This window comes from Trachemys scripta, chromosome 7 (genome assembly GCF_013100865.1).
Source record: "Trachemys scripta elegans isolate TJP31775 chromosome 7, CAS_Tse_1.0, whole genome shotgun sequence".
Taxonomy (NCBI): Eukaryota; Metazoa; Chordata; order Testudines; family Emydidae; genus Trachemys; species Trachemys scripta.
Window position 1 is genome coordinate 114547012 of NC_048304.1, and position 27008 is coordinate 114574019.

Sequence of the window (27008 nt, forward strand, 5' to 3'; positions counted from 1 at the left end):
GCAATATGTGAAATCAAATTGGTTTTGTTTTCTTTAATTTAAAATAATCCAAGCAGTAGAATTACTATCCCCCATAAAATAAATCTGTAATTTTCTCTGCTGTTTTTTAACAATGAATAGAAGTATAACACTGATTGGACCTCATTGAAATTGTGCTCAGTTTGACCTCTTGTCATATTGTCACCTGTTACTTATTTTTGTTAATATTCCTCTCATGAGTAAAAATACAGGCATTCAATGCAGATTAGAGGTTGTGTGTGTGTGTGTGAGAGAGTGAGGGAGATGGGGAACAGTGTGAGGTGGGGAGGGAAGAGTTCTTTTTTGCTACAGAATAGTTTTCTTTTTTACTGAAATTGGAATTTAAACAAGACAAGCTATTTTTTAAAAAAAAGTTACATGTAAAATATATATTCTGAGAAGACAAGAAGAAGAATAAGTAACATGGTTATTCAAAGCTGAATATTTATAGAGGTTCGGACATCTGAGACAATCCAGAACTGCTGGGGTTTTGATCTCTGAAGAAGAGTTATAAAACTTCAGTCATAGTTGAATTGACAGATGCTAAGAACAAAACAACAAAAAACAAAAATGTGCCCTATTTTGTTCCTAAAATACTGGATAAAGCTAGAATAATTGAGAAAAGAATTTGATTAGGATTTAGGGATCTCTGTAACATGAACTGAAGTAACCTCAGTCCAAAAATGTTGAAACATTTTTTTCTCTTTTCTTTTACCAGCTGTTTTGATATTTGAGCTAAACAAGAGAGGATGTATTATGTATGTATACATGATACACATTAGGAGTTTCACATCTTAGACCCATAAACTTTCTGGATAAATAGATTATATATTCCTGCAAAAAATAGGCTTAAATTTTTAAAAAAAGCTTATCTGGCATGTTAGCCTTTCTATCTGTCTGATAATGGCGTGTTAAAATTATAAGTAATTAATATCAGTTAATTTACTTTAGCTGCCATAATAGCATTATAATATTTCTTTACACTGATACAGTGTAGTTATGAGAATTTTAATGACGATGTCATTTATTGTAGAGTAGCTGTGACATTTTTGTCTTTCCTCAAACAAAACAGTTCTGATCACACCTTTATTTTTAAAACTTTATTATTTCTGGAGAGGAAGAGCAGGAGATCAGTAATGCAAAACATTATCAACTCGTTTAATTTTTAAAATAATCTAGCACAGTCAAGAATCTTGTCTGATATTTCTGGGCCAATTCTGTTCTGAGTTCCACCGGGGTCAATCTAGCGTAACTATGCTGTCTTTGATGGAGTTATTCTAAATTATCACTGCTTTAACTCAAAATAGACTTTGGCCTTACCTCTGTAAGATAAATGCACAAAGTTAATATTGATCTAACTTTCACAGTAGCAACTGGAGAGTGATGATTTATTTGCACAGTTTCTATTTTTAAAACTAGAGCTGGGTGAAATTTTTCAGTGGAAAAAATATATGAATTTATAAATTCAGATTGGTTTAGCTAAATTGTTCATCCTGAAAAAAAAAATTCCAAAAGTTATAACATTTTCAAAGTGAAACACTCCAATCTTCTGACTTTTTTGTTTTGGAATTTCCCTTCAATTTTATTTTAAAAATGCAAAAACATTAAAAAAAATCTTCACAGAATCTAAACAAATCATTTTTTGACCCTAAACAAATTATTTTTCAACTTATTGATTCACTGAAATAGTTTGTTTTCGGGTCAACTCAACTACTTGTTTCTTCACAAATGCCAGCAAACCAAAACCCCAAAAAACAAAAAACAAAAAAACCCCCCACCTACCTCCAAAACTAAAAAAACCCGAACTGTTGTTCACACAGCTATTTTAAAACTAAAAGAAGCACATAAGTAAAAAGCCTCTTTCTGGTGATAGTTTGAGATTTTCAAAAATGCCACAGTGACTTCAAGAGCGCAAGTCCTGCTAACTTTCAATGGCTGCTTTGGTGCTTTTGAAGTTCCCACTGTTTAAACAGTTAAAACATCCAAAAAGTTGGCATCACATAGTGGTCAATGTTAGATTTCACTGTGGAGAACTGGAGTGGAAAGAGAAGGATCTCCTGTGTGTTTTCCTTATGTTATGCTTACATAGTAACTCATCCTTACTTACCTTCTCAGCACCTAGATAGTGTGATGATGAATGTTTAGAAATATCCAGGGAGATCTACCTGGGAGGAAGGTTGTGAGGGTAAATTAATGTTTTGCAGATCTCTGCAGTGTAAAGCACTATAAAAATGTGTTGTTCTGTCCTTTTTTCTATCTAGTACTATAAAGTATGCAGACAGAGCTGAAATTTCCTTTGATAAGACCTGGTCTGTGTTTTGGATGATAAATCCCATTGAATTTGTCATGTTGAAGGTTTGAGAGGCTGTGTGACTTGTTGGAAAAGCAACTCCCTAGAGACAGCTTTTGCAGATGCTAGAAGTTCACATTTTTCCTTTCTGCAAGACAAAAAAAGACCAAACAAACCAGTGCAGAAAGATGCATTTTATGCTCAGTGCATTAGTCCCACTCCATAGTTATCAGAAGCAAAAAGACTTTGTCCCCTAAGGGGGTTTATGAATTCCATCCATCTTGCTATTTATGATGCTCTGGAAGTATTTTTAGAAAACATTAGCAATGGTGCCGAAGGGGACTCTGTATATGGACCAATTCACCGGGCAGCAGGCTGAAACTAAAAAGCAGGAATTACAGTGAAGTAGTAACAACAAAAATTCCAAATCTTTTGTTGATTATATATAGATAGATTCCAGTTATTATAGAAAATAATTGAAGAATGATAAACATGGGGAAAAAGATCTATGTGTTGACTGCAAACATTTGAAAGATGGGTGAAGAAATCTTAAACTTATTCTCTGAGCTTCTGAGAATGAGAGATGTCTGTGTATGTGTGAGAGACTAGCGGTGGAGAATTCATGGAATGGAGTCAAGAGGAGAAACCTATGTGTATATCTGAAACTTTCCACCAAATGTACAGGGCTTTGCATACTTTGACTAGGGTGACCAGATGTCCCGATTTTATAGGGACAGTCCCGATTTTGGGGGCTTTTTCTTATATAGGCACCTATTACCCCTCACCCCCGTCCCGATTTTTTACACTTGCTATCTGGCCACCCTAACTTTGACAATAGTGGATCTGATTCTGATCTCCCTTACACTGCTTTAAATGGGAAGTAACGTGTGTGTGTGTGTGTATCTGGATACCTGAGAGCAGTGAGAGAATGAGCAAGTAAGAGAAGGCTCTGAAGCAAAGTGAGGAGGGAAGGCATGTGAGAGTCCTTTTGGAAGCAGAAACCTCTAGAGACACAACCAGAATTGGTGTTGAATACAGAGAAGCTGCTCTGAAATGAGAGAGACAGGACTGGGGAGTATTTTGATAAGGACCAATGTATCTAGCGAAACATGCTGTAAGTCTCTGCTTTAAAAAGAAAGTTAAATTGTGTGTGGATTGGTTTTGTTTTTTGTGTGTTGGCTTTTTTTTTTTTTTTAATGCCTCGAGATGTGTAATGATCTGTTCTGTTGCATTCTGGAATAACTTCTCTTAGGAATCCTTGTAATGGCTTTAGGAAAAGAAATCTACTAATTTGTAAATTTTGGGGAGGAAATGATTAAATCAGAATAAGATTGAGTGGCTCCAATGCTCATGGGTGTACTTCAATGCTAAGCAACACAATCTGTGCCACTGCAGAAAAACTGAATGAAAATGTCACTGCTGAATGCATGGTGAATTCCTCTTTCATAATGCTTTCTTTGCACCTCAAATCGAGTGCCAAAAAGGAATATTAAGACTTTTGTAATGAGATCTATTAGATTTTCAAAGGGGAACAGTATAAGCCCTGTCACTTGGGACATTTTAAAACTAGTCACCAGGAAGCAAATAGAAATCATACTGTAAGGGACAGTCCTTCATTGGCTCACAAGGAATGGATTCGATGATCTTCTGACTGGATGATCTCCATCTCTAACATCCATGATAAACCCAAAAATGCAGCTAGAATCTGATTTTTTTTTTTGGTCATACAGTAGTTTTTCTTTTCTGCACAATATAGTGAGCTCTAGTAAATGGAAGATAATGTGATAAATCAGCATGAATAATCAGAACTGGATAACCCACCATTACCATCACTGCTGCTTTAATGCTAAAATGATGGTTGCACATGACTTTATTAACCACTTCAGACTTAACAGGTATATTCCTAAAATGTTTTTCTTCACTCCTGCTATGCAGCTCCATTTTCCCAGTGTGTCTTGATGGTCTAATTCTTGGACATAGAAGTTGCATAGAAATGCATCATATGGCAAATGTATCATTGACAGATACTTAACTGTCTCTTAGAGTTTTCTTTTACTTCCAGCAGTGCTAATGTCTGACATCTGTGGAAGTAGAGTGCACAGACACCAAGAGGAGAGGATGCATGCACGTTTAAAATACATTTTAACATGTCAGGTTGGACTTTCTGTAAGTGAGGATCCTCACTGATTTTTCTATTCTATACTCAAGAAATGATATGCAGCGTGGAATGGAATAACTGATGGCTACTAAAGTCTATTAATCTTCATTTCCCCCTTTGTCCAACAATTAGACTCCTGTAATGTGAGGCAACTTGATACGAAGGCTTGAATGCAGATGCATCCATGATTGTCTAGAGCTAATGTTTGTGTGTTCAATAAGCACATCACTCTAAATATCAATATTGTATCAATATCTATATCAACACTGCAGAAGTTCAGAATCATTTTCTTTCTTCTGCTTCTCTTCCTGGGATGGGATGTACAAACCCCGCTCTCGGCCTGAAGGGGTTAAAAGGACAGTATGAGGCCCAGGTAGCCCTGCCCCTCTGAACCCACAGAGCATGCTTCAGCTGGAGAGGAAGGTTAAAAGGGAGCAGCAGAGCTCAGTCAGAAGGGGGAAGACGGACTTGCCCTGATGGGTCCTGGTCAAGGGTGCTGAAGAAGCCTCCCTGTGGGACATTGGACTGCATGCTGAGCCCAGTTGGGGCTGATGGTTTAGTTGGCTTTTCTTTTTCTTTAGTTACCTTATATTGGTCTTGGAGCCGTGGCAGAGACACAGTGGTAGGAAGGGACCCAGGGAGGGTACCTCCGAGAGCACTTCAGGGTGCCGGGCACTGTTGAATCTCATAGAACCTGGGGTCAGAGCCTGGTGGGGCAGGAAGGCCTGGGCTCCCATACCAACGGCTCCTGCTTCCGGTGAGACATATGCCCCATTCCAGTCTCACTCCCCCTCTGAGAAGAAGAGGGCAAGGACATTGCAAGTTGAGGGGAAGCTAAACCCATCCTCCGGTGAGGAACTGGACAGAAAGGCCTTCCTGCTGGGAGGTGATATACCTGGCCCTCTGAGGGCTTTATTGCACTTCCTTTAGGAAACTGAAGCTAAAAGCCTTCCTAAATAAAATATTTTCCTTTGTCATATCTGCTTCGCGCTACAATCCATAGCTGTATGTTGGAGACACCAGAGCATAGTAGTGTAGAATACCGGAGGTCCGACAGACACAGCAATTTGGTCGTTCCTGCTCTAAGCACATGAGAAAATAATTAGCAGGCCTTTTATTTCTTATAGAAAATCTAACGTATTTCTTGACTGAAGAATGACCAGTCGGAAGTGACAGTAATGGGCAGAGAATACATTGAGGACAAACGGTCTTTCTGCAAGTAACAGAGCTCTCTGAAAATGAGCTGTGCCATAATGGCTGACTTCTGCTACATTGATGTAAATGTTGAGTAACTCCACTCAGGCCAAATCCAGAGAGCTGAAGTTGGACTTGTTAGTTTTAGGGTAACGATTTGAAGAACTGTGGGAGCTGGAATGGTGTGATAATTTCTAACGTGCTGTGCAGTTAGAGATAATGGTTCAACTACTCAGTTTGAACTTTTATTTTGCAGACTTTCCTTAAAATCTGTTAGTTTGCTGTATATGTATTCATTGGCACAGTGAGGGCCCCAACTAATTTGCGTGTGATTTTTATATAACATTTTAATGAGCAATAAATGTATATGGTTATTAGTTGCATTTATAGATTCACAAACTACACAGATCAAATATGCTTTAAGGGATGCAGTAAAAGCAATGTTACCCACAGGAGAAAAGTGCTGTGTATCCAAGTCCTTCCCGGAGATAGTTAAGAATTCCCCATTTACAAATAATTAATCAGTGGCACAGCGGAGTTCAGTGGCTAACTTATGGTTACAGCTCAACTTAGTGCCCTAGATGAGAGTAGAACCCAGCTGTCTTGATACCCACTCATGTGCCTTATCTAGCAGACCATGCTACATCTTCTCAGATGGTCATACACATTCTGGAACATAGGTTTGAATCTCTTCGCTATTTCTAGAGCAAGGTGACCGTTGTATGCAAGTTCTCACATATGATTTACACAGGAGGGTGAGACAGAACTGGGAATTGAACCCACATCTCATGAATTCAGTTCAGTGCCTTAACCAAAAGACCAGCCTTCCTCCCTCTGGATAACATGGGACAAATTCTCTGAATGTCACTCTGGAGTAGCTCTAATGATTGCATTGAAGTCTGCTCCTTTTGCAGCACTGAGGGCCTTATTGTCAATTTGCTAGTAACCTGAGGATTCCTACTAATTTGTCCATGTATTATGTAGGGATTTTAATCAGCTACTGCTTGATGAGGTTGGCTGCAGTTGATCACAGTTTCTGGATTCTCACTGCTATAACTGAGAGCAAGATTTGGCCCTGTATCTCCAAGTTTTATGCAGATGAAAAATCCATAAATCAGCCAGTAACACCGCAGCCTTCTGCCTTTCAGTGATTTTTTGGAAAATAACCTCTGCTTTCAATGTGCTTCTGCAGGCTGACGAGAGCCATAAAGTTATTCAGTTACTTTATTCCCTATTTTCATTGCCTTTGAGCCCATTGGAGTGAGTTCCAAAAGAGCAATGCAGTTTGTAGAATTGCTGTGATGTATTGAGCTGAATTCAGGTTACCCCCAGCTTCTTTTTTCTTTTTTAAGCAGAGGTTTGGCAATGGCTGAATTCTAATTTATCTGACATTTGGCCATCTGGAGTTGAGCAGGGCTTTAGTCACATACCTTAATTGTGTGTGTAAAATGGAGCACCCTGGGAAGGAGGGGCAAAATTAATCTCTGATGTAAATCTAGTGAATTCAGTGGAGTTACACTGGGGTAGAATTGGGGTTTTCAAATATCAATTTGCTGTACAGATTATTGGAGAAATCCTATCTTGTTTCTCAGCTATGAGGTAGCCTTGTGGAACAATGATGGGGCATTCTGTGTAATTTACGAGTAAAGTGAATGCAAATAGAAGTTTGGAAAGACTGCCTGGTGTTTTGTTTGGATTGATCTGGTACTTGTCTGAAACTGGCTAAGTCATTGCCAGTGCTACATTGTCTGAAAGCTGAGCCATCTGCAGTTGCAATCAATCAGACCCCTGCAGAAAAACCCACGGGGGGAGGTCGGTGCGGAGTCCTGCACTTAGGACAGAAGAATCCCCTGCACTGCTACAGACTAGGGACTGAATGGCTAGGTAGCAGTTCTGCAGAAAAGGACCTAGGGGTCACAGTGGACGAGAAACTGGATATGAGTCAACAGTGTGCTCTTGTTGCCAAGAAGGCTAACGGCATTTTGGGCTGTATAAGTAGGGGCTTTGCCAGCAGATCGAGGAACGTGATCGTTCCCCTTTATTCAACATTGGTGAGGCCTCATCTGGAATACGGTGTCCAGTTTTGGGCCCCACACTACAAGAAGGATGTGGAAAAATTGGAAAGAGTCCAGCGGAGGGCAACAAAAATGATTAGGGGTCTGGAGCACATGACTTATGAGAAGAGGCTGAGGGAACTGGGATTGTTTAGTCTCCAGAAGAGAAGAATGAGGGGGGATTTGATAGCAGCCTTCAACTACCTGAAGGGGGATTCCAAAGAGGATGGAGATCGGCTGTTCTCAGTGGTGGCAGATGACAGAACAAGGAGCAATGGTCTCAAGTTGCAGTGGGGGAGGTCCAGGTTGGATATTAGGAAACACTATTTCACTAGGAGGGTGGTGAAGCACTGGAATGCGTTACCTAGGGAGGTGGTGGAGTCTCCTTCCTTGGAGGTTTTTAAGGCCCGTCTTGACAAAGCCCTGGCTGGGATGATTTAGTTGGGAATTGGTCCTGCTTTGAGCAGGGGGTTGGACTAGATGACCTCTTGAGGTCCCTTCCAACCCTGATATTCTATGATTCTATGATTCTATGAACTTGGGGGATCTGCTAGAGGTACAAAGTAGGGTGACCACCTTTTCAAAATGCAAAAACAGGACACATTCAGGAGCCCTGCCCTCTCCATGGGACAGAGCAGCACTGCAGGGAATCTGGGACAAATGCTGTCCTGGAGTCATTCAGCCCGGGAGCGGGACTTGACATGTACATTTTGGGACTCCCATTGGAGCCATACTGCCACAGCTTTCCCACCAGGGAGTCGGTATTGGAGATGACTCCCCAACATGGCAGAAACATTGTACAAAAGCAAATGCAGCCTCGTTTTAATTCTGGGCAGAGTTACTGCTCATTGCAGGTGCGGCGGAATGGTGTGTGTTGATCCTTGGACTCCCAAAGGCTATAGAGTGTGGTGTTGTGGAGGCAGCTGACAAAGTGGAATTCCTCAGTGGAATCTGAGGTTACAGCATCTTCCAGGATCCAGGCCTAAATGCAGAGCACACATTAGCCCTTGTGAGGCCTCCCCATTCCGACAGCTGTGTAGCCTAGTTCCCTTCTGTGGCTTCCTTAGCAGTCCACAACAAGTCTCTGCACCGTCCACGGCAAAGGCAGCACTGTGTACATCTAAGGCATCATGTACATGATGCTTTTATCTGCACCAGAGGAGTGTAAATTTTACTCTACACAAGCATGTTGCATGCTAACAGGCCTGTATGGACCCTCCTGGTGTGCTAAAAGTTCCCCAGTCCGTGCTAACACAGTACAGTTTGAAACAGAACAACATTAATGTGCACTAGGGAACTTTTAATATATGCAAGTAGGGTGCACTTGGGCAGTTAGTGTACATCACACGAGCATAGACTAAAATTTGCATTCCTCTGGTGTGGACTAAAGTACTGCGTAGATGAGCCCTCAGTCTGTAATCTCACTGCTTTGAAAGAGGTTGTATTCCTCCCTCTTTAAACTACTTTCACAGAGGATCCTGTGTCCTCGGCTCCAAACATTGTGACTCAGGCCATCCCCATCTGCTACAGTGTGTTGCTTTTGTGACTCCTCCCCTCATCTATCAACTGGCCCTAGGAATAGTCTCAGGTAGGGAAGAGAGAGAGACTGGCATATCTACACTGCAAAGGTAAGACGAAATAACTAAAGGTGTGAAGTTAAAGCACATAAATTAAAGTGCTTTAAACCACTGTGTGGACACTCTCATTCAGAAGTAAAGTGTATTTAGTACACTGTAACTTAGTTCCCTTAACTTGCAGTTTAAACAGGAGTTTAATGTGCTTTAACTTCACACCCTCAGTTACTTTGTCTTAACTTTCCTGAGGCCTGCTTTGCACCTAACAATGAGATCGACCTAGCTGCATCGCTCAGGACTGGGTTGGTAAGGAGAAACTTCGAAGATAATAGGGTAAATTAGGCCAGTGTTTAGCCAGCAAAGTTGTTATTACTGGTGGTGATGGGTGAGCCAGGAAGAGCACAGCTTGAGTCTCCAACTTAAGACAGAGTTTGAAGGGATGGTAGTTCGAAAACTCTCTTGTTACTTGTAACAGACCCAGTTCCATCTGCAAATTGATAGATAAATATGGAACCCAGCATTTTTATGAAGCAAACCTCTCTCTAGCCAAGAACTAGAAAATAAAATGAGCACACAGGGAAAAGGGAGTGCTTTACTTTGGACGCATTTATTTAGAAGGCAAAGACAAGTTGTCAGCGTTTTGTCTAAAAAATAAGCGGGCAATTTTACAGAGCTCCTTTTCGGAGTAGAATGGCACTTTAAGAGCAGAGCATTTTCTCCTTATTTTAGTTCTGAGGCAATAGCTGATATACCACAAAACCCAAAGAGCAAACGGAAGGAACAACCCGTCGGTGGTGTATTTTTGAGGTTATGCTGTACTTTGTGGAAATGTTGCCATGTCCTCCTTTATTAAAGGGTTAACCCCACTTGATTTACTTTTCTATCACTTCCCCCGAGGTCAGTGCACTTCCAGGTTACAGTTCTAATGAGGCAGCACAGTTTTCTCTCCTCTAAAACCAATGTAAATAGAGAACATCCAGGAGCCTTCATTGCCTAAGTGTTGTTAGCGCAATGATCTATTGGCAGCCAACATTTGAAACTTGAAGCTAAAAACAATTCAGCAGATGGGGTTTGAAGGTCATCCAAACATGACTTCAGACCTGCTTGATTCTGCTGTCTGGTGTATCATTGGTATACAGCTTACGACTGTGGCTAGGTTTTTATTATCTATCAATTCCCCCCCCCCAGTCGATTGCCTTGTGCTCTGATGGAAGATGAGGGGAAGGTGAGGGGAAGAAATTTACAGTGTTTCTCTTGCCCGCTTATTTTTTTAGACAAAAAGCTGGAAACTTGTCTTTGTCTTCTAAATAAATGCGTCCAAAGTAAAGCACTCCCTTTTCTCTATGTGCTCCCTGTATTTTCTAGTAGTTCTTAGCTAGAGAGAGGTTTGCTTCATAAAGATGCTGTGGCAGATTGTCTTTCCATCTTTTCAGGAAGCAGGGACGCTAAGCTGTGCTGACTGGGCTACCAAATGGCAGCTTTTAAGGAAGCAAAAGCCTGGATTTATAATGCAGTACTGTTCATTAGTACCTGTGTACCTCAGTGCAAAGAGTCTAGCAATATGTTTGCATTAAGGGTGTAATTCACCCCTTTGCACAGGGTTAGCCCAAGGGCTACGTATCAGTTAAATCCCACTTAAGCCTTATTCTGAGCATTGCTAAACACACTGATAAATATGACCTGCTATATATGGCCCCATTTTAAAAAATATACAGTTTTTCAATGACGTGAAATGCAATCACTTTAGCCAGTTGTGCCCTGACACTGCATACAGTGGTAGCCACTACAATCATTGAAGTTTGGAATGTCATTAGGAGAGAATTGTTTCAGAAATAAAATCCCAAAGGCTTATGGGATCGTTCTGTACATAGAACCTTTGAAGTTTTTTCCGAATGATTAGTCATTACACAGCTGTGCAAGAACTGGGAAAATGGAATTATTCCTACTGTAAATAAATAAATCCTTTAGTCTGGATGGGTCATTTTTGGGCCAAACACTAATGCTATTATCAGAATGAGTAACATTTCACTGTCTGAGGGGTCCCACTGATTTCAGTGGAATCTAGTATTTAAGATACTAGTCAACATGACTAATAGCGTCAGAATTAGTCCCTTTATGCCTGAACAGCCAGACGTGGACATATCATCTTGTGCTGAGCATTTTGAAGTGGATAATCTGCATGCTAATCTGTCATTGTAACCTGAGGTTTCTTGAAATGGCTGCTGACTTGTTCCTTTGTGAATTCCTATGTAACATATTTTGTTTCTAGGCAACTTCAGAGAGTCCAATTTTGCAGTATCACAATGTCATATTTTTATTTTTATTTTTCTTCACTGAAACAATATATAACTGTTTCACTTCAGAGGCTTAATGCCTGAAAAATTTAAATAACAGACATTAGTCACATTGCTTAATGTGCTCTTTGAGGGCACTTAGATACTACAGTGATGAGTGCGGTATAAGAACCTGTGTAGAATAGAAAAGAGAACTTGTTTTTTGTGAAGAAGGTTTAGTTTAACGAGGTTCTCCCTCACTTCATTTCTTCCTTCCCACTTCTTCCAGTTGGTGTAGCTGCCCACTGATTTCTATTCTGTTTCAAAATGTATCTATTTCTCCTCTGAATGGACTTTAAAGATGCCCAGAAAATAACAAGGTGACTCCACTGAAACAGCAGTACTTGCCAAATGCCCTTACTCACCATGTTAAGATTAGCATTAAGCATATTAAATAGCCGAAAAGGTACCATTTTAGTTGGCTGTATTTTTAGGTCTCCTGAAGTTGCAGCGGTCCTGTTCTTACATCAGGTAATTCAATAACAATGCACCATGCTGTGAAGTAATAGCTTCCATGGAGCTCTGTTGGAGTATGAAGAAGGCTGGGGGTCATGTAAATGATTTTTATGGGGAAAAATAATGTTGTCATTTGAATTATTGTTGTGCTGAGGAACCACTGTCATGGATCCTGATCCCATTGTGCTAGGTGCTGTACAAATACAAAGAAAAGGTGGAGTGAGAGGCTTCCTTGCCGCAAGGAATTTACAGTCTAAGTCATGAGACAACAGATGGATAACTATCAAAGTGGGGGAGTGCAAGGAAACAATGAGACAACATCAGTCATCATGTTAGGAAGTGGTGTGCACACACCAGCAGTGTAACCCCTGTTAATTTTTTTTATAGGCATCATGCCAAAGGAGAGTTTCGAGCAGGACTTTAAAGGGGCTTTGTGGATGTTTACTGGGAGTGCCTCAAGCATGAGTTGCAGCAAGGGAGAGAGCACAAAAGTACTTGTTTGAAAATGACTCTTGGAAATTGAGCTGAAAAACACCTGACCAGGCCTAGGCTGATGGCTGCATTGATTTTGCAGCATGATGCATGTTAGGCCATCAGGTAGAGTGGGAGTTTGGGGGACTTGATTTGTGATGAGTGGAAATTCTGTGGTCGACTTTCAGTCTTGGAGACCTGGGGGTTCAAAATCTGAAACACTAAAACAGGAGGGTGACACACACAGGACACAGAGCCATTGGGGATGCATCGCAGGCTGTCAAAGCTGTGGGAGAGAAGACTCTAGGGGAGTAATTAGGTGCTGAGTTCCTAAACCATAGGATGTGAATGAGGGATGTATAGAGCAGTTGGAGATAAGGCCTAGGAAGGATCAGAGCTGTGCAGGGCCTTGGAGGAATTTGAAGTGGGAGGAAACTGGAGTTCAGAAAAGGGATTCCAGGTCAGATCCACACAGCCAGTGAGTGAGGAAGATAATTTTATAGCAGCAGGAAGAATAGATTTGTGGGAAGTGATGGAGTCAAGGAGGTGGATTCAGTAGTTGAGGTGATTGGGGCCAGGGTTTTAGTTGAGGAATGGAGCAGAAGGGATGAATTTTGAGAGACGGCTAGGGCAGAACTGGCAGGATTTGGTAACAGCATGGCTGTTGGGGAGACAAGGTGAATGAGTATTGATGTGCTTTATAGCCAATACTACAGCCACTCACCTGCAAGAATTACAGATCTGAAAGAGGTGGGGGGCAGGGGGGACACTTCACTTTTTAGGTTTCAGCTATGGACTTTTCGCCTATGATCTTGTTACTTAAATGAAGGAAATGGCGAAAAACTGTACATTGAACCCAGCCGCAATGAAACACAGCTGTAAGAAAAACGCAGTCTTAGTTCCAAGGGTTCTTTCTTCTGGGGTGTTCTATGAGCCCAGCAAAGTACCTGGAGCTTTGGCTGCCTCTCCCCACATTTTAGTCAGGAGTCAGGAGATAAGGAGTGCTCAAGCGCTCAGAGAACCAACAAGCAGATTCTGAAGTGGTGTTGAAAGTTGCAGGGGATTTAATAGTTAACACTCATACTATTCATCCCTGATTCCCACTGGAAGGTCCTCTGAGTTAATTATGAGTCCCAAGGATGCTATCTTGGCAAACACAGCTGCAGCACTGCTGCCACTTCAGTGTAATTAATCATCCAGGCTGAATCAGAGGAGAAGGTTCCTTTCTTTGCCCTCATTACAAATAGCAGTAGAAAAATGGAAATGCCTTCCGGCCAAGAAAAACCCCTTTCTGAGCCACATCAGTATGTGCGATCCTAATATTAATGTGCATAGTTTTGTATTTGTTCATATTTTGTGAGGGGTGTGTGTGCTTCCCCCCCAAAAAAGAATGATAAAATACCCCAAATTCTGCAAAAGTGGCACGTCTTCATACTGACTTCTATCATTTAACAGGTGCAGGGGCTAGATCACTAGATTGGGGTAAACTGAAAATGTCTGCAGTGGCTTTTCCAGCAAACTGCATTGTGTTTGTTTCAGGCATGGCTTTGGGGGCAGCTTGCATGCTCTACTGATGTCACTTTCCATGTTGCTTTCCTTGCTTTTCCCAGTACTGCTCCCTGATCAATTTGAACCGCTGCAAGCCGTTGCTTAAATAGAAGGCTGGTAACACTTCTGGGCCAGAGCTGCAGTGGGTGTACATTGGATTTCAAAGGAGCGAAGCCAGTTTACACCAGCTGATGACCTGGATCAGTTGATCAATAGAAATACGTACATAATTTGTCTTCTGAAGAACAATCTGCAATGGCGTTTGGGCCCCAGTTCAGCAAAGTCTGAGGTTTAAAGCCAATGGGACTACTCGTGTACTTAAATTTAGGCACAGGTTTAAATGCTTTACTAAACTGGGGCCAGTGTTTGTCTCTGGATTTGATGCTGAACCTGAAAGGGAGCAGTAGTATTCCTTTTCCACAGTGATGATGTGTGTGTGCAGACAGAGTAAAACATGAAATGCCCATATCTAATCTATTTCACACATCCCTTATGCCAGCATGTTTAGGGCAAATGGAATTTTTCTCTAGCCTATTGCAGGTAAGGAGGGGTTAATTTGGAGCAACAGAATTAATCTAATTGCAGTAAAAACAGCCACAGGGCGTTTGTGCAGTGTGCAAATGCAGCGAATATAAATTCATAATAATAAGCTTATGATCCTGCAAACCTTATCGGTGTTCTTAATTCCATTATTTCCGTGGGACTCCTAGGTAAGATAGGACTGCTTGTGTCAGTACAGCTTTACAAGGTCTGGGCCCTCCTGTGCAGTGAGTATGTCTCTAAGGCTATGTCTACACTCAGAGCTAGGAGTGCGATTTCCGCTGCTCACGTACACATACTTGCACTAGCTCAATGATAGGTAGCGCAAGCAGAAATAGTAGTGTAGCTGCGGTAGCACGGGCAGCAGCGGCACGGCTTAGCCATGCTGAGGACAAACCTGCCTGAACCCTGTGGGTACCTATTGGGCATGACTAAGCTGTACTACTGCTGCTATTGCTACTGTCCATGGTAGTGACTGTACTGCTATCTCTACTCATGCTAGCTCTCTTTGAGTTATCGTATGTGAACACGAGCTGGGAATCACCCTCCCCACCCCATCTCATAGTGTAGACATAGCCTAAAGTACCTTGTCTAACATCAGTGTTTTAAGAGGACACCATCAACATGGTTATCTAAAAAAATATTGCCCATCCTTGGTAGAGGTTTAACTTAGAAGGTTTATAACGAGCTGCACATTTGGAGGTGGGTCATTCTGCTTTTGCATGTTGCAACCAGTCTTGCTACTTTCAATAATTTAAACTTTTCCCTGGACTGGTAAAAAACCAAACCTGTATACTACTGCCTGCATTAGAAGGAGGCATGAGTGGGGTTAGGCAAGGAGCATGTGCAGCATGAGCGTGTGGGAGTGATTGCACCCACCCATGAGAAGAGAGAGTATTGTGTAAAATGTGACAACACAGTGTGGAACTTGGTCTCCCTTTAGTGGCAGGACCACATTTAGGTTACATCTTCACTGCAGAGTTCACTTGAGTTATCAACACTCTACTTAACCCTCTTAAGTTAGTCTAGCTCAAATGAGAGCGGCTAAACTGCAAAATAACACTCTTGAGCTGTGCAGCTTGTATTAGCAACTGACGAGTTGTGCTGCAGGCCAGCGGACTTGGGTTAAAAACACCACCACACTCAAAGTAAGGGTTTTTGAGTGTTGACGGGACTTGACTTACAAGCAGCATTTGAGTTATAACTCAAATTAACTCTGCATTGAGGACAAGCCTGTAGAGATTTGAGTTTGCTTCTGCCTCCAAAATAAGGGACCTACTCTTTCAACCCCTGCAGTAGAGGTTCCTATGTTTAGATTCTAAGGTCTTGAATTCACTCCCCACAGATGACCTAACTGGAGGCATCACTACACTTAGGGAATGTTCTTATTTAGTTACAGTATCAAGACAGAAACTTTTTGCAATTCTTGTTTTGTGTGGTTCTCTCCTACAATTTTCTATATTTTTCTAACTAATTTTCATACTTGCATCTCGGAGTCCAGAAGGTAAGACCTCCAGAAGAGACCACTGGCAAGGTGAAGCTTTGCTCTAATAGCACTGTCAGTGTAATTTTAAAATATTGAATAAATAGAGAACTGTGAGCACATCAGATAAGTGTGCTGAAAAAATTGGTGATTTTCCTTGAAATGCAATTTGATGCACCTATATATAGTGAGTCCGGTTAAAGGAGACATGCTATTTTTCAGGGAGTACTATCACATCAGAGGCACTCACTGGGATTAATTGTATTTAGGAGAAGGATTGTGAAAAAGATCCTTGGTATCCTTTGTAGATATTTGTAAGTCTGTCCACTGCAGCCCAATACATAGAAAATCAATTTTGAAAATCCTATTTTTAATGAGTTTCTTTACTAACTGTATCCAGATTTGAGACCTGAAGTGATGCTTCACCTTTAAGTGTGCTTAGCTGTAATGTCTTCACCATGATTTATAAAAGAAATTAGAATTAAGAGATTTATAACTCCAGTGTTACAGATTTTTTCCATAAAAACTCAAAGCTGAAATTGATGCATTACAGTCACAGGCTATTTAAAGTCCATGGATGGTACCATAGCCACAAATCAAGATAATTTCTTAGCATAATTATTGAGGCAGGCAGGGTTTTAAATTTGTTTAGCCTCTAGCACACTAGGTAGAGGAAGCTGATTTTATATTAATTGAAAGCAAGTTGGTGTGCATTGCATTAAGCCACACATTGTCCTTCAAATTTGAATCATGGATGGTTGCATGGGGAGGATTTAGACAGAGGTAAATGAACCTGAGTTTAAAATACTCACAGCGATTTCTTTCTGCTTGACTGTAAACTTCAAACTTTTTACACCACCACCACCACGACCAAAACAGCTTCTAGCAATGTATGCTTCTTGGCATTCTGGGAAATGGGATGACCCTTAGCCTGCTAAGGTTATGACAATACCATTATGGACACCAAAACAGCTGCTGGACCCCACAGGTATCACTATGAATCCTTACATGATGGGAGTTGGATGATTTGTCTCAATTAACTCTGTTTTTATCTACAGTCGGGCAAAATCTTTTGGACAAATTATTCACTGAAAAATGCAATTTTGGTTGACCTGAAGCTTTGCAAATTTCACACAAATTTACTGAATAGTTTCAGCCAGAAACTTTTTTTGGGGTGAAGGGTGTTAGTTTCACAGAACGGAAGGAGGGAGTCCCACCCACCTTATAGTTTTTAGCCCAGTGGTTAGGGCATTCGCCTGAGATGTGGAATCAGGGATTCGAACCCAGGTTTCTCCCCCACCACACCGGTTTGTGCCCTAACCATCAGGTTATTGGCTAGTCTGGGCTGGGTGTCTCTTATTCTGTCCTGCTGAGGCTATTCCACTTTGTATAAGTAATTAAATAGTCATTGGAGCAGCAGGGACTTGAAGATGGGTCTCCCACGTCCCAGGTGAAACATGTCTTGTTCAACCCGAAACGAACTTCTTCAATTTGCCAACATTTTTCAGCATTTTCAGATTTGTTTCCACCTGAACAGGTTTTTCCAATTTTTGGAACCGCTGCTGAACCAAAAAATCAGTTATTTGCCCAGCTCTGTTTCTTCCCTTTCAACCCCCCCACCCCTCCACCAAAAATTGCTATGGGACAAGATCAGTGCATTTTTGCCATAATAAATATTGGGTGGTTGTGTTTGCTAGGTGTTGAGGAAAATCCTGCTTCCATGTGTTTTAACTTAAAAAATGACCATGAATAATGATAATAAATATTGTGGGTCAGATCCTTGACTTTGAGTTTTCTTTGTGGTGATCCAGTGGTGTAAAGTAGTCTAAGGCTGTTCTAAATTGCCATCTGAGTATTTCCCCTGGTGTATGAGGAATGAAAAAGAGCTGGAGTAGCTAGTTCTATGCGCCTCTTACCCCTTCTCACAGCCCTGAAATAGAAGGCATGTCTGAGATGCGGCCAGGGGGTGTGGCTGGATAGCTGCTGAACTCTGGTGATCCCTTGCTGCTAGAACAGCACCTTGGGGCCAGTTGCAGCTAGGTATAAATTAGAGCAGCCCTGAGGCTGCTCCGAATTGCGGTAGTGGCTAAACTTCCCCCTGGCCAGACCTGGGACAAAGGGTGTATAGAAAGGTGACGTACACCTTGTCTACACTTGCAGCGGTGTGTAGGGTATATGTAGCTACGTGTCACAGTGAAAAGCAGGCTGCATCCACATGGTGGTGTGGAGCCACACAGGTCAATGAAAAGCTTTGACAGGGAGAGGCAGCAGGGAAATGTTCCAGCAGCTCTCCCCTGCCAGAGCTTTTTTCTGCTGCCTGCCCCCTGCCAGAGCCTTTCCTTGCTGCTGGAGTCTTTCAGTGCAGCGGGGAAAGCCTCTGGCAGCGGAGAGGCAGCCCGGAACTACACTGCTAATAGCAGCGTAGATGGGGGAGGCACTGCTTGGGCGTGTAGAGTGCTGTGTAGGGTTATACCCTAAGGCTCTGGAGTGTCTTTACTCACCTAAGCAGTGTATTTATACCCATGCTGGGGTGTGTGCAATGTATGTACTCTACACACTGCCGTAAGTGTCGACATAGCTTTAGAGCCATGTTTGCCTCGCCTTGAGCCTCTAGCTCATGGGCACTCAACTGGACCTGAGGATCTAGTCCTTATTTATATCTTCAAAGCACTGCATAGGCATTAACCCTCACAGCACTCTTGAGAGATGGGTTTGAGACCAAGAGGTGAAATGACTTGCCTAAGGCCACACAGTGAGACAGTAGCAGAAATAGAACTCAGGCATTCAAGGGCTGGCTTCTGATCCCTTCACAGTCATAAACCATGCTGCCTCTTTAACAATGACCAGCCTGTTGTTTCAAACTATAATAACTTCATATTATATGCATCAGGAAGGCCTGAGACCATCTTCCCTTGCAGGGCCCAGTGCTGTAGGTTAAAATTGCCTGATATCCTCTAAATCTTCAATTATTTGGGAGGAGAATGTGAAACCTCCATGCATGTATTATAATAACCTGATGTGATAAACTGTTTATCGTATGTTGAATCATACAGTAAACAGTTTACTATATAATAAATTGTATGTATGGTAGCTTTGTTATTGTCTATGGAACATAAAATCAATATTAGGAGATAGTTTGTTATATAATTACTGAAATGTAAGTCGATAAATAGCCATTGGTTAGTCAGAAGGCAGCATATAGTGCTGTAATTTGAATTGTTTCCAGCAGTCACCTTGGTTCTCTCTCTCTCTCTCTTTATTTATTTATTTACCTAGTGCAAAAAGTACCATACCTCCCATCCTAGTGAACTGACAGAACGTTCTGCTGACCAGTATGTATTGATTGCTATTGTGGTTTGGCAGTGTGATTTATGTGGGCAGCCAGAGTTCCTTGTTTTTGCTGTATGTAACCATTACAGAAACCAAAAGCAGCGCTGACCTCCGGGAATTCAAATAGTCACAAACGGTACAAGTGGCCTGGGGGAGAAAGAGTCAGCAGTAATTCCTTGAAAGTCTTTTTCTGTGGCCCTGAAAAGTCACAACAGAGAATGTGTAGTGACTGTACAGAGGAGCCAATGACTGATTTAGAAGGATTTAATTTACACATTACACCATGTGAGGAGAGAGTAAGGTTCTGTGAAAATATAGAAGGGAAGGGAGGGGAAGGACTCAAGATATTTGCTTCTCTGTTGGTGAATTATTTTCTTCCTTCACATCTGTTGTGTTTCTTTAGAGGAACAGAACCAGGCAGCTGATCTCCAAATAGAAGACAGAAAAACTCTCAGCATTTAGATTAAAAATTTAAACAAAGAAATCCAGGATTTATATCTATCCAGCCTCTGCTGCCCAGGAAGCAGCAAATGTAAGGGAGATTATTGTTATTGATGATGACGCATTTCTGTGGTATATATTACTATGAGCATGGAGGGAGCTGTTCTTCCCCTCCCCCGTGCTCCTACATATCTTGATAAGGAGAAAGGAAGAACCATCTCTGTGTCCCTAATATTGGCCAAACAGACTAGCCCTGCTCAGTCTCCCTTCTTTCTCTCACGCACATGTAACACTAACTTGCTTCTTTCAGTCCTCTTGGCATTGCAGCCTAGAAATCTCCAGCTGACTTGTCCTGTTTTCCTGCCAGCTCGGTAATTTCAGTGGCAATGACAGAAATGTAAGGGTTTCTCTCTCTCTCTGGGGTAAGGAAACTTGAGCTGGAAGGCAGTTTTACAACAGTACATTGCATAATGCCGCACAAAACAAAATGCAGTTAATGTGGGGGAGGAAGAGAAACCCTTATTATTCAGTGTGAAGCTATCTCGGCTTTCCAACAAAGATAGTTACCTCCTACCTCTTCAGTTCAATGAAACACTCTGTAAATATCCCAGAGATACAAGAACATAACTGGGAAATCATCTTTAATCAGTGCTTTTCTTTAGCAGAAGCCAGGTAATACAGGAGATAGGCTGGGACTGGGTTATTCTGTCTTCCCAGCTGCTTAGACTAAACCACCCAAAATGACAATAGTATTCTGCACTGATGATCAAAACACTTTTGGTCAGTTTCTCATCTCAAGTTATACTGGTGCAGATCCGGAGTAATGCCAATGGATTTGCACCCGGGCTGCTCAAATCATAACCTGTGGGAAGGAAGAGTGAGGAATCAGTTTAGCTCCAGTTACTATTGTGTTGGGATCTATTACTGCAGAATATAGGTTGATGAAAATCTCCCAAATGCTTTCCCTACCCAAGGTTATACCAAGGAATGGTGGGACTGCCTGCTTTTTCCTGTACTGTCTCTTTATAAGTGATACTTTGGAAGATTTAATTTTCACACCAGCCACAAGTCTCTCATATGATCAACAAGAACAGACTAAGCCTTTGCAGTGATGCCTGTCTAGCGTTGTGCATTTGATAATGCATAATTATAGATTAAAATCATACTGAGCTTGGTTACAACATACAAATGCTATATAAAGCTCTTAGCAGCTGTTATCAGAGATTGATTACTATTGGGTAGGAAGTACAGTAGAGGCAGAAAATACTTTAAAGGTTTGATTCCATGATGACTCAAATAATCTGTGTTCAAGTTAAGATCTTTCAGGTGTATTTTTAGGAGACTACTCTTTTTAGGTTGCCTATATGAGCTGACTGTGTAATGCACCCCCAAAGGCTCTGACTGGGCAGATGTGCAAGGCACAAGTACACTTTAACAGCTTAAGGAAATGGTCTACTATAGTCATTCTCATTTGCAATGTACTTCATGATGCTGTTGCTGCCATGTAAATAAAATGGCAAGTTGTCTTCAAGCTCACCCTTCTGTGCCCTTTGGGTTCTGTTCATGGCTGAATTATGGACTTCATACATGACCTCGAGAAGCCCCTTAAACCGCTCTGTTCCTTATGATGGGATCTAACCAGCGTGGTTTCTGCAGAAGAAAATGCTGTCTCACTATCTCTCAGAATTCTTTGAATGTGTGAGTAAAGTAGTGGATAAAGGAGAACCTGTTGATATAATTTAGCCTTCAGAAAGGTCCCACACAAAAGCCTGCTAAAGAAGCTAACTGGTCCAGTGGTGAGATGCAAAGTATTATTATGGATCAAAAACTGGCTAGGAGACAAAGGAAAGAGCACGATTAAATGGCTAATTTTATCATGGCTAAAGCTTAATAGCAGAGGTCTCAAGGTTCGATGCTAGGTGGGTCTTGTGGTGTTTAATAAATGTACTAATGCTCTGGAAAGAGGAGGGAGCACCAATGTACTAAAACCTTCAAAGTTATGTAGGTTAGTCAGGACCAGAGAAGACTGAAAAATTTCAGAACGACCAAAACAATGCTGGCAAATTGGTAGCTTGAGGGCAAATTAAATTAAAATTGATAAATGCAAAGTAATACACATTGGAGGGAAGAACTTGAATTGCTCATACATCTTACAGGGTTCTAAATTAACCATATCGACTGAGGCAAAGTTGTTGCGTGTCATTGTAGACAGCTCAACGTACAGCTGCAGTCACTTTTGGATGATGTTAAGATGCATAAAGAATGTGATGGTGAATAATACAGAAAATATTATAATACCTTTATATAAATCAATGGTTTGGCCTCATCTGGGATATTGTGTGCAGGTCTGGTTACCCCATCTCAAAAAGGGTAATGCAGAACTAGAGGGGTTAAGAGAAGGGTGATGAGAAAGATCAAGGGCCAGGAAAAACTGTCCTGTGAGGAGTGGTGAAAGTGACTGGGATTGTTTATCTTAGCATGGAGATGAATGAGAGGGAACATGATAAAAATATATAAAATAACGAATGGTAGAGAAGGTAGATGGGAGCTTCTGACTCCCTGCCTCATAATACAAGAACACAGGGACATTCAAGAATGTTTAAAAGGTGGGAAATTCAAAACCGATAAAAGGAAATCCTTTTTTAGACAATATGTAATTTGCTGTAGAACTCAGTGCCAGAGAAAGTCACTGAGGCCAAGGAGTTAGCCAGATTCAGAAAGGGATTGGACATTTACATGGATATCAAAAATATCCAGAGTTATAATTAACGATAACATTTTTGGAGGGGTATATTAAACCTTGTGCTTCAGGGCTAAAGCCAATCTCTAAACTATCAGACTGAGACCTATTGTGGAGAGTAGGTTATTCTACATATGCCTTCTGTGGGGTTCTTACACCTTTCTCTGAACATCTGGCACTGGCCACTGTCAGAGACAGAATACTGGACTAGATGGCTCTTAGGTCTGATCCAGTGTGGCAGGTCCTGTGTTCCTTAGTGTCCCATTTGTAAGATGGGGGATGTTAATACTTCCCTACCCCACAGGGGGCATTGGAGGCGGAATTAATTATTAAACTCTTTGAGATCCTCAGAAGGAAGGTGCATCTAAGGGTAAAATATTTATTACACTTAGGGCAATGGCTGTAATAAATAATAGGGCATAAGCTGTTTTAGAGACCTGTAGAATAATTAACATAGTGCAATGACATTTATACCTTTCACACTGTGCAAACCTGAGATGTATTTTCCTTAGGTAAATCCACAAACAGGATAATGAGCCTGTCCAGGCCAATGCTTTTTTGGGAGATTAGCCAGTCAGTATTTCCCCTCCCACCCATCATTCTCATCTTAGTATTTTCCACAAGAGACTCAAAAGATTAAGGAACTGTCTGTGAATCACAAAAGGAGCAACCCTGGAAAGATATTTTGTTGCAGAAGCACTTTTTGTGTCACGTTGAATGTACAAGACTTGTCACTAGAGCAGGCCTTAGAAGAATAGCCTTCAGTATAATATTTTTAATTTGATTAAAGAGCTCTGTATGTTGTATGCTCAGTACCTTAAAGGGAAAAGCATTTGCTTTTTATTTTAAGAACATCATTTAAAATCCACGAGACCTTTAAATGTATATATTTTAAAAATACTTTCCTTTTCCTTTTCTCCTACTAGGTGCCTGGAGTTATTGCTTATTTTTAAAAATGTCACTCTTCCTATTTATTATTTTGGACCTATGCGGTGTCCTGTGGAACACTGTATAGGTGTTCTGAACTTTTAAATCCAGGGTACAAGCAAGCTTCCAGTAATCCATTCAACAGTCAGTCCTCTCTGATGAGAGCATGACAAACAGCGTTCATACTGAAGTTACTGAAATAATGCAGTAGTATACTTCAGAGCAGTGGCTTTTAACCTTCTTTCATTGGTGGACCCTTAAAAAATGTCAAATGGAAGTGCAGACCCCTTTGGAAATCTTAGACATAGTCTGAAGATCACCAGGGGTTTGTGGACCGCAGGTTGAAAACCACTGATCTAGAGTATGATGAGGAGGCTTGATGGAGAATTCTCATTGGGGATTTGTGTGAAATTTGCACATAGTGCAAAATGTAATGCAGCAAGCATGTTAATCACCATAGTGCAAATATTCCCCAAATAGGATTCTTTTGAGAGATTATGAAGAACAAAACTAAAAGAAAACCCCCGTGGATGATTCCCACTCTGTGTATTTTGGTTTAGGAATGCAGTAGAGTCATGGTACATGCCTCCAACCCCCAAATAAGTCTAATCTTTTAAGATTTTTCTATAATAGTTATCACCGTAGAATGAAACTGATGTTGTCCCAGTGTAGTGCGCAAATGATTTGTCTTTCTACTGCTTCCGATTATGTTAGACCTTGTGTACCATAACAGAAAGCGAGAGCTCTACTAAATGTACCTCTCTTTTTGCATCAGTTCTTTGCAGGTTGCATTATACCAGAATATTATAACCAGTTTCAAACTTGTCTTCTGACAAAATAATGTATGCAGTTCTCAGCATTTGCAAGATAGAGAAATCAGTTTCAGTAGTTCATTGGGCTGTCTATGTGCCATTGTCAAATAACCTCACAGATTGCAAAAACCAGCGCATGAAACAGACAAGTGCAAAGGTTTTTTTGGTTTTCTCCATTTGTCCTTTGAAGCTACATTTCAACTGAGATGTATAACTGAAGTCTTGTTCACTTATGGCCATTACATTTCCTGTGATACTTTTTTGCAAGAATAGAGCTGTTAGCCCTGATATTTTCTTGAAATTCTAATTTGTTGTTCTGCCTACCAAAATTATTTGGGTAGTTTCATTGGGATACTACATTGCTTCTGTATTGTTGCCACATGCTGTTACATAGCTGCTGTGTTCCACCTCAGGGATTGTCCCATTTCAGTGTTTTGTAAAATTATTCCTGCATATAGGTCCAATTGTGCATTCTTTTCTTAGGGAAAACACCCATTGAAGTCAAAGTGAGGATGAATGTAAAATTGTCGTCATACATGCAAATATAAGAACATGATGATTTTGTCTGCCCTTTGGGGATTATCTTCCTTTGCCTTTAGGAACATTGTAGCATTCTTAAGAGAAAGGAAAATATATATGTGGCCTCCAAAGGAAAGCTTCACCCAGTTTAAAGAAGTAATGCAATATCCAGGCTGAACTTCTTTATTTTCAGCCTTAACAGCCCTAAATCTCTTTTACACCACATTAGAATGTTTACTATATGGCTACCCACATTTGGTTCCCCCAAAACATTGACACATTAGGAATATGTCCTTGATTATCTGAATATATCATCAAAAATATTAGAAGCACAGAGCTAGCAGCCCAACCTTAAAACCAGAGATGGGCCTGGAGCTGCAAAGTTTAGATCTAGGCCTTAATTCCCCCTTGTTTGGGGGTGTTCAGATGTAGGTTCAAGGTTCGGGCCCATCTCTAAAAAGGAAATAACTCCATGGTATGACAGGCTAACAAATACAAACCTTCTCTGGTATAGTCCTCAGCAGTACAGTAACAAATCACTCAAGGCCACTTAGTTTTATTCCAGCTGCCAACCAGTTCAGATGACTTGCTTCCTGCTATTCATCAGGCCCATGCAAGGTTAAGGGGTCTGTTCCCAGTACTGTAAAATCACCTCGCTTAGCTACTTTTTCACGAGAAGAGGGTCAGATGTAAATGGGACCAGTGATGGGAAAGTGTGAACTCTCATCCATCATTTCAGTACTTCAGAGAAGAGTGAGAAAATGACTAGAGGGCTGGCAGAGGCTGATTTCCCAGGAAAGATTTATAAGAGCTAAATATAATTTTGCCAACTGATGATTTAACTGGGGAAATCAGTCTACAAATGTTAGCTGGTAAAAACCAATTTTGTATAGCTCGGTTTAGTATTGAGGAGCATAACTAAGGTTAGGTTAGGAATAATGGAGTGAAATTAATAAAGGGAAAAATCGAGGCTGAATATCTGAATTATTATACTGTGAAATAGCCTTTCATGGTAGGTGGTGGAAACCACTGTGCTTGGGACTCTTACCAATGAGATTGCTTAATGACCAGTGTCTCACAATGCCAGCATTTTCACTGGCTCAAAGGCCTTTGGATCAAGTCCTTTAACAATAAATATTTGGTTCCAGCTGGGGAGGACCAAGTCAGTTCCTCCTTTGCCCATCCATGATATCCACCTGCTCTTAAAGTCTTAGCCCCCTTTCTGTCCTTTCCCCTATGAAAGATCATAGCTGGAGAATTTTCACTTGAGCTCCCAGTTCTTTCTTTCCTCCTGTAAAGGTGCAGGCCTCACCCCTGCGGTGCCTCCTTCTGGTCATCTCAGGGAATTAGCTCTCCAGCCCTCGGAGCGCTGTCTCTGGCCCCCGTGTCCCTCCCAGACCCAGTGCCCCTTTACCCCGTGGGCTGCTTCCTGGCAATACCCCCACCAGTCTCTATGGGTCTCCCCTCTCTGGGAAACCCCCAACCCTCTAATCCCCACCTTGCCTCAGTCTGGGCTACTGCCAGTCATCATCAAGCCCCCGCTCACTGGGACAGACTGCAGTGTAAAAGCCACTCATCATAGATAAGGGGGTTTGGACCTGCTGCCTTCCTTTACCTCCCAGTACCTCTATGGGCCTTGGACCAGGCCCTGCAGCCTGGGGAGTTGCCAGCCTGGAGCTCCCCTGCTCCTCTGGCTCTCCCCAGCCCTTCTTCACTCCCAGTACCCTTTCTGCAGGCAGCCAGGCCCTGCTCTCTCCCTGCCTGGAGAGAGACTTCTCTTGGGCCTCTGGCTCACAGCCTTTTTATACAGGCCAGCTGTGGCCTGATTGGGGCGTGGCCCAGCTGCGGCTGCTTCCCCAATCAGCCATCCCCAGGCACAGCCCTCTCCAGGGCTGCTTTTAATCCCTTCGATTTTAGGAGCGGGGTAGCCACCCCGCTACACTCCCCTTGACCCAATAAGCTATCTCGTCTCTTTGTAGTACTCCCTTTTAAACCTTCTTCTAGCTTATGATGGATTTGGGCTGCAAAGTGTTTTGTCACCATTTGTACGAAGAATGCTGTATATAATAAACGATCAGATTCTGTATGGTACGGACAGAAGGTATGTCACTGTAAATCAG

At 41.6% G+C, this 27008-nt stretch overlaps 1 protein-coding gene across 3 annotated transcripts in view; it reads left to right on the forward strand.

The window, feature by feature from the left end:
- The window catches only part of ABLIM1 (actin binding LIM protein 1), a 325251-nt gene that overhangs the window by 12097 nt on the left and 286146 nt on the right, over positions 1 to 27008 (forward strand). The window contains exon 1 of one of the 3 annotated variants that reach the window (XM_034776059.1): positions 5665 to 5685. The exons of the other annotated variants lie outside the window; for them this stretch is intronic. Coding sequence (XP_034631950.1) covers position 5685 — 1 coding nt within the window. The 5' untranslated portion in view covers positions 5665 to 5684. Of the gene's footprint in view, positions 1 to 5664; positions 5686 to 27008 lie in introns of those variants that run through there. 3 annotated transcript variants of the gene reach the window in all.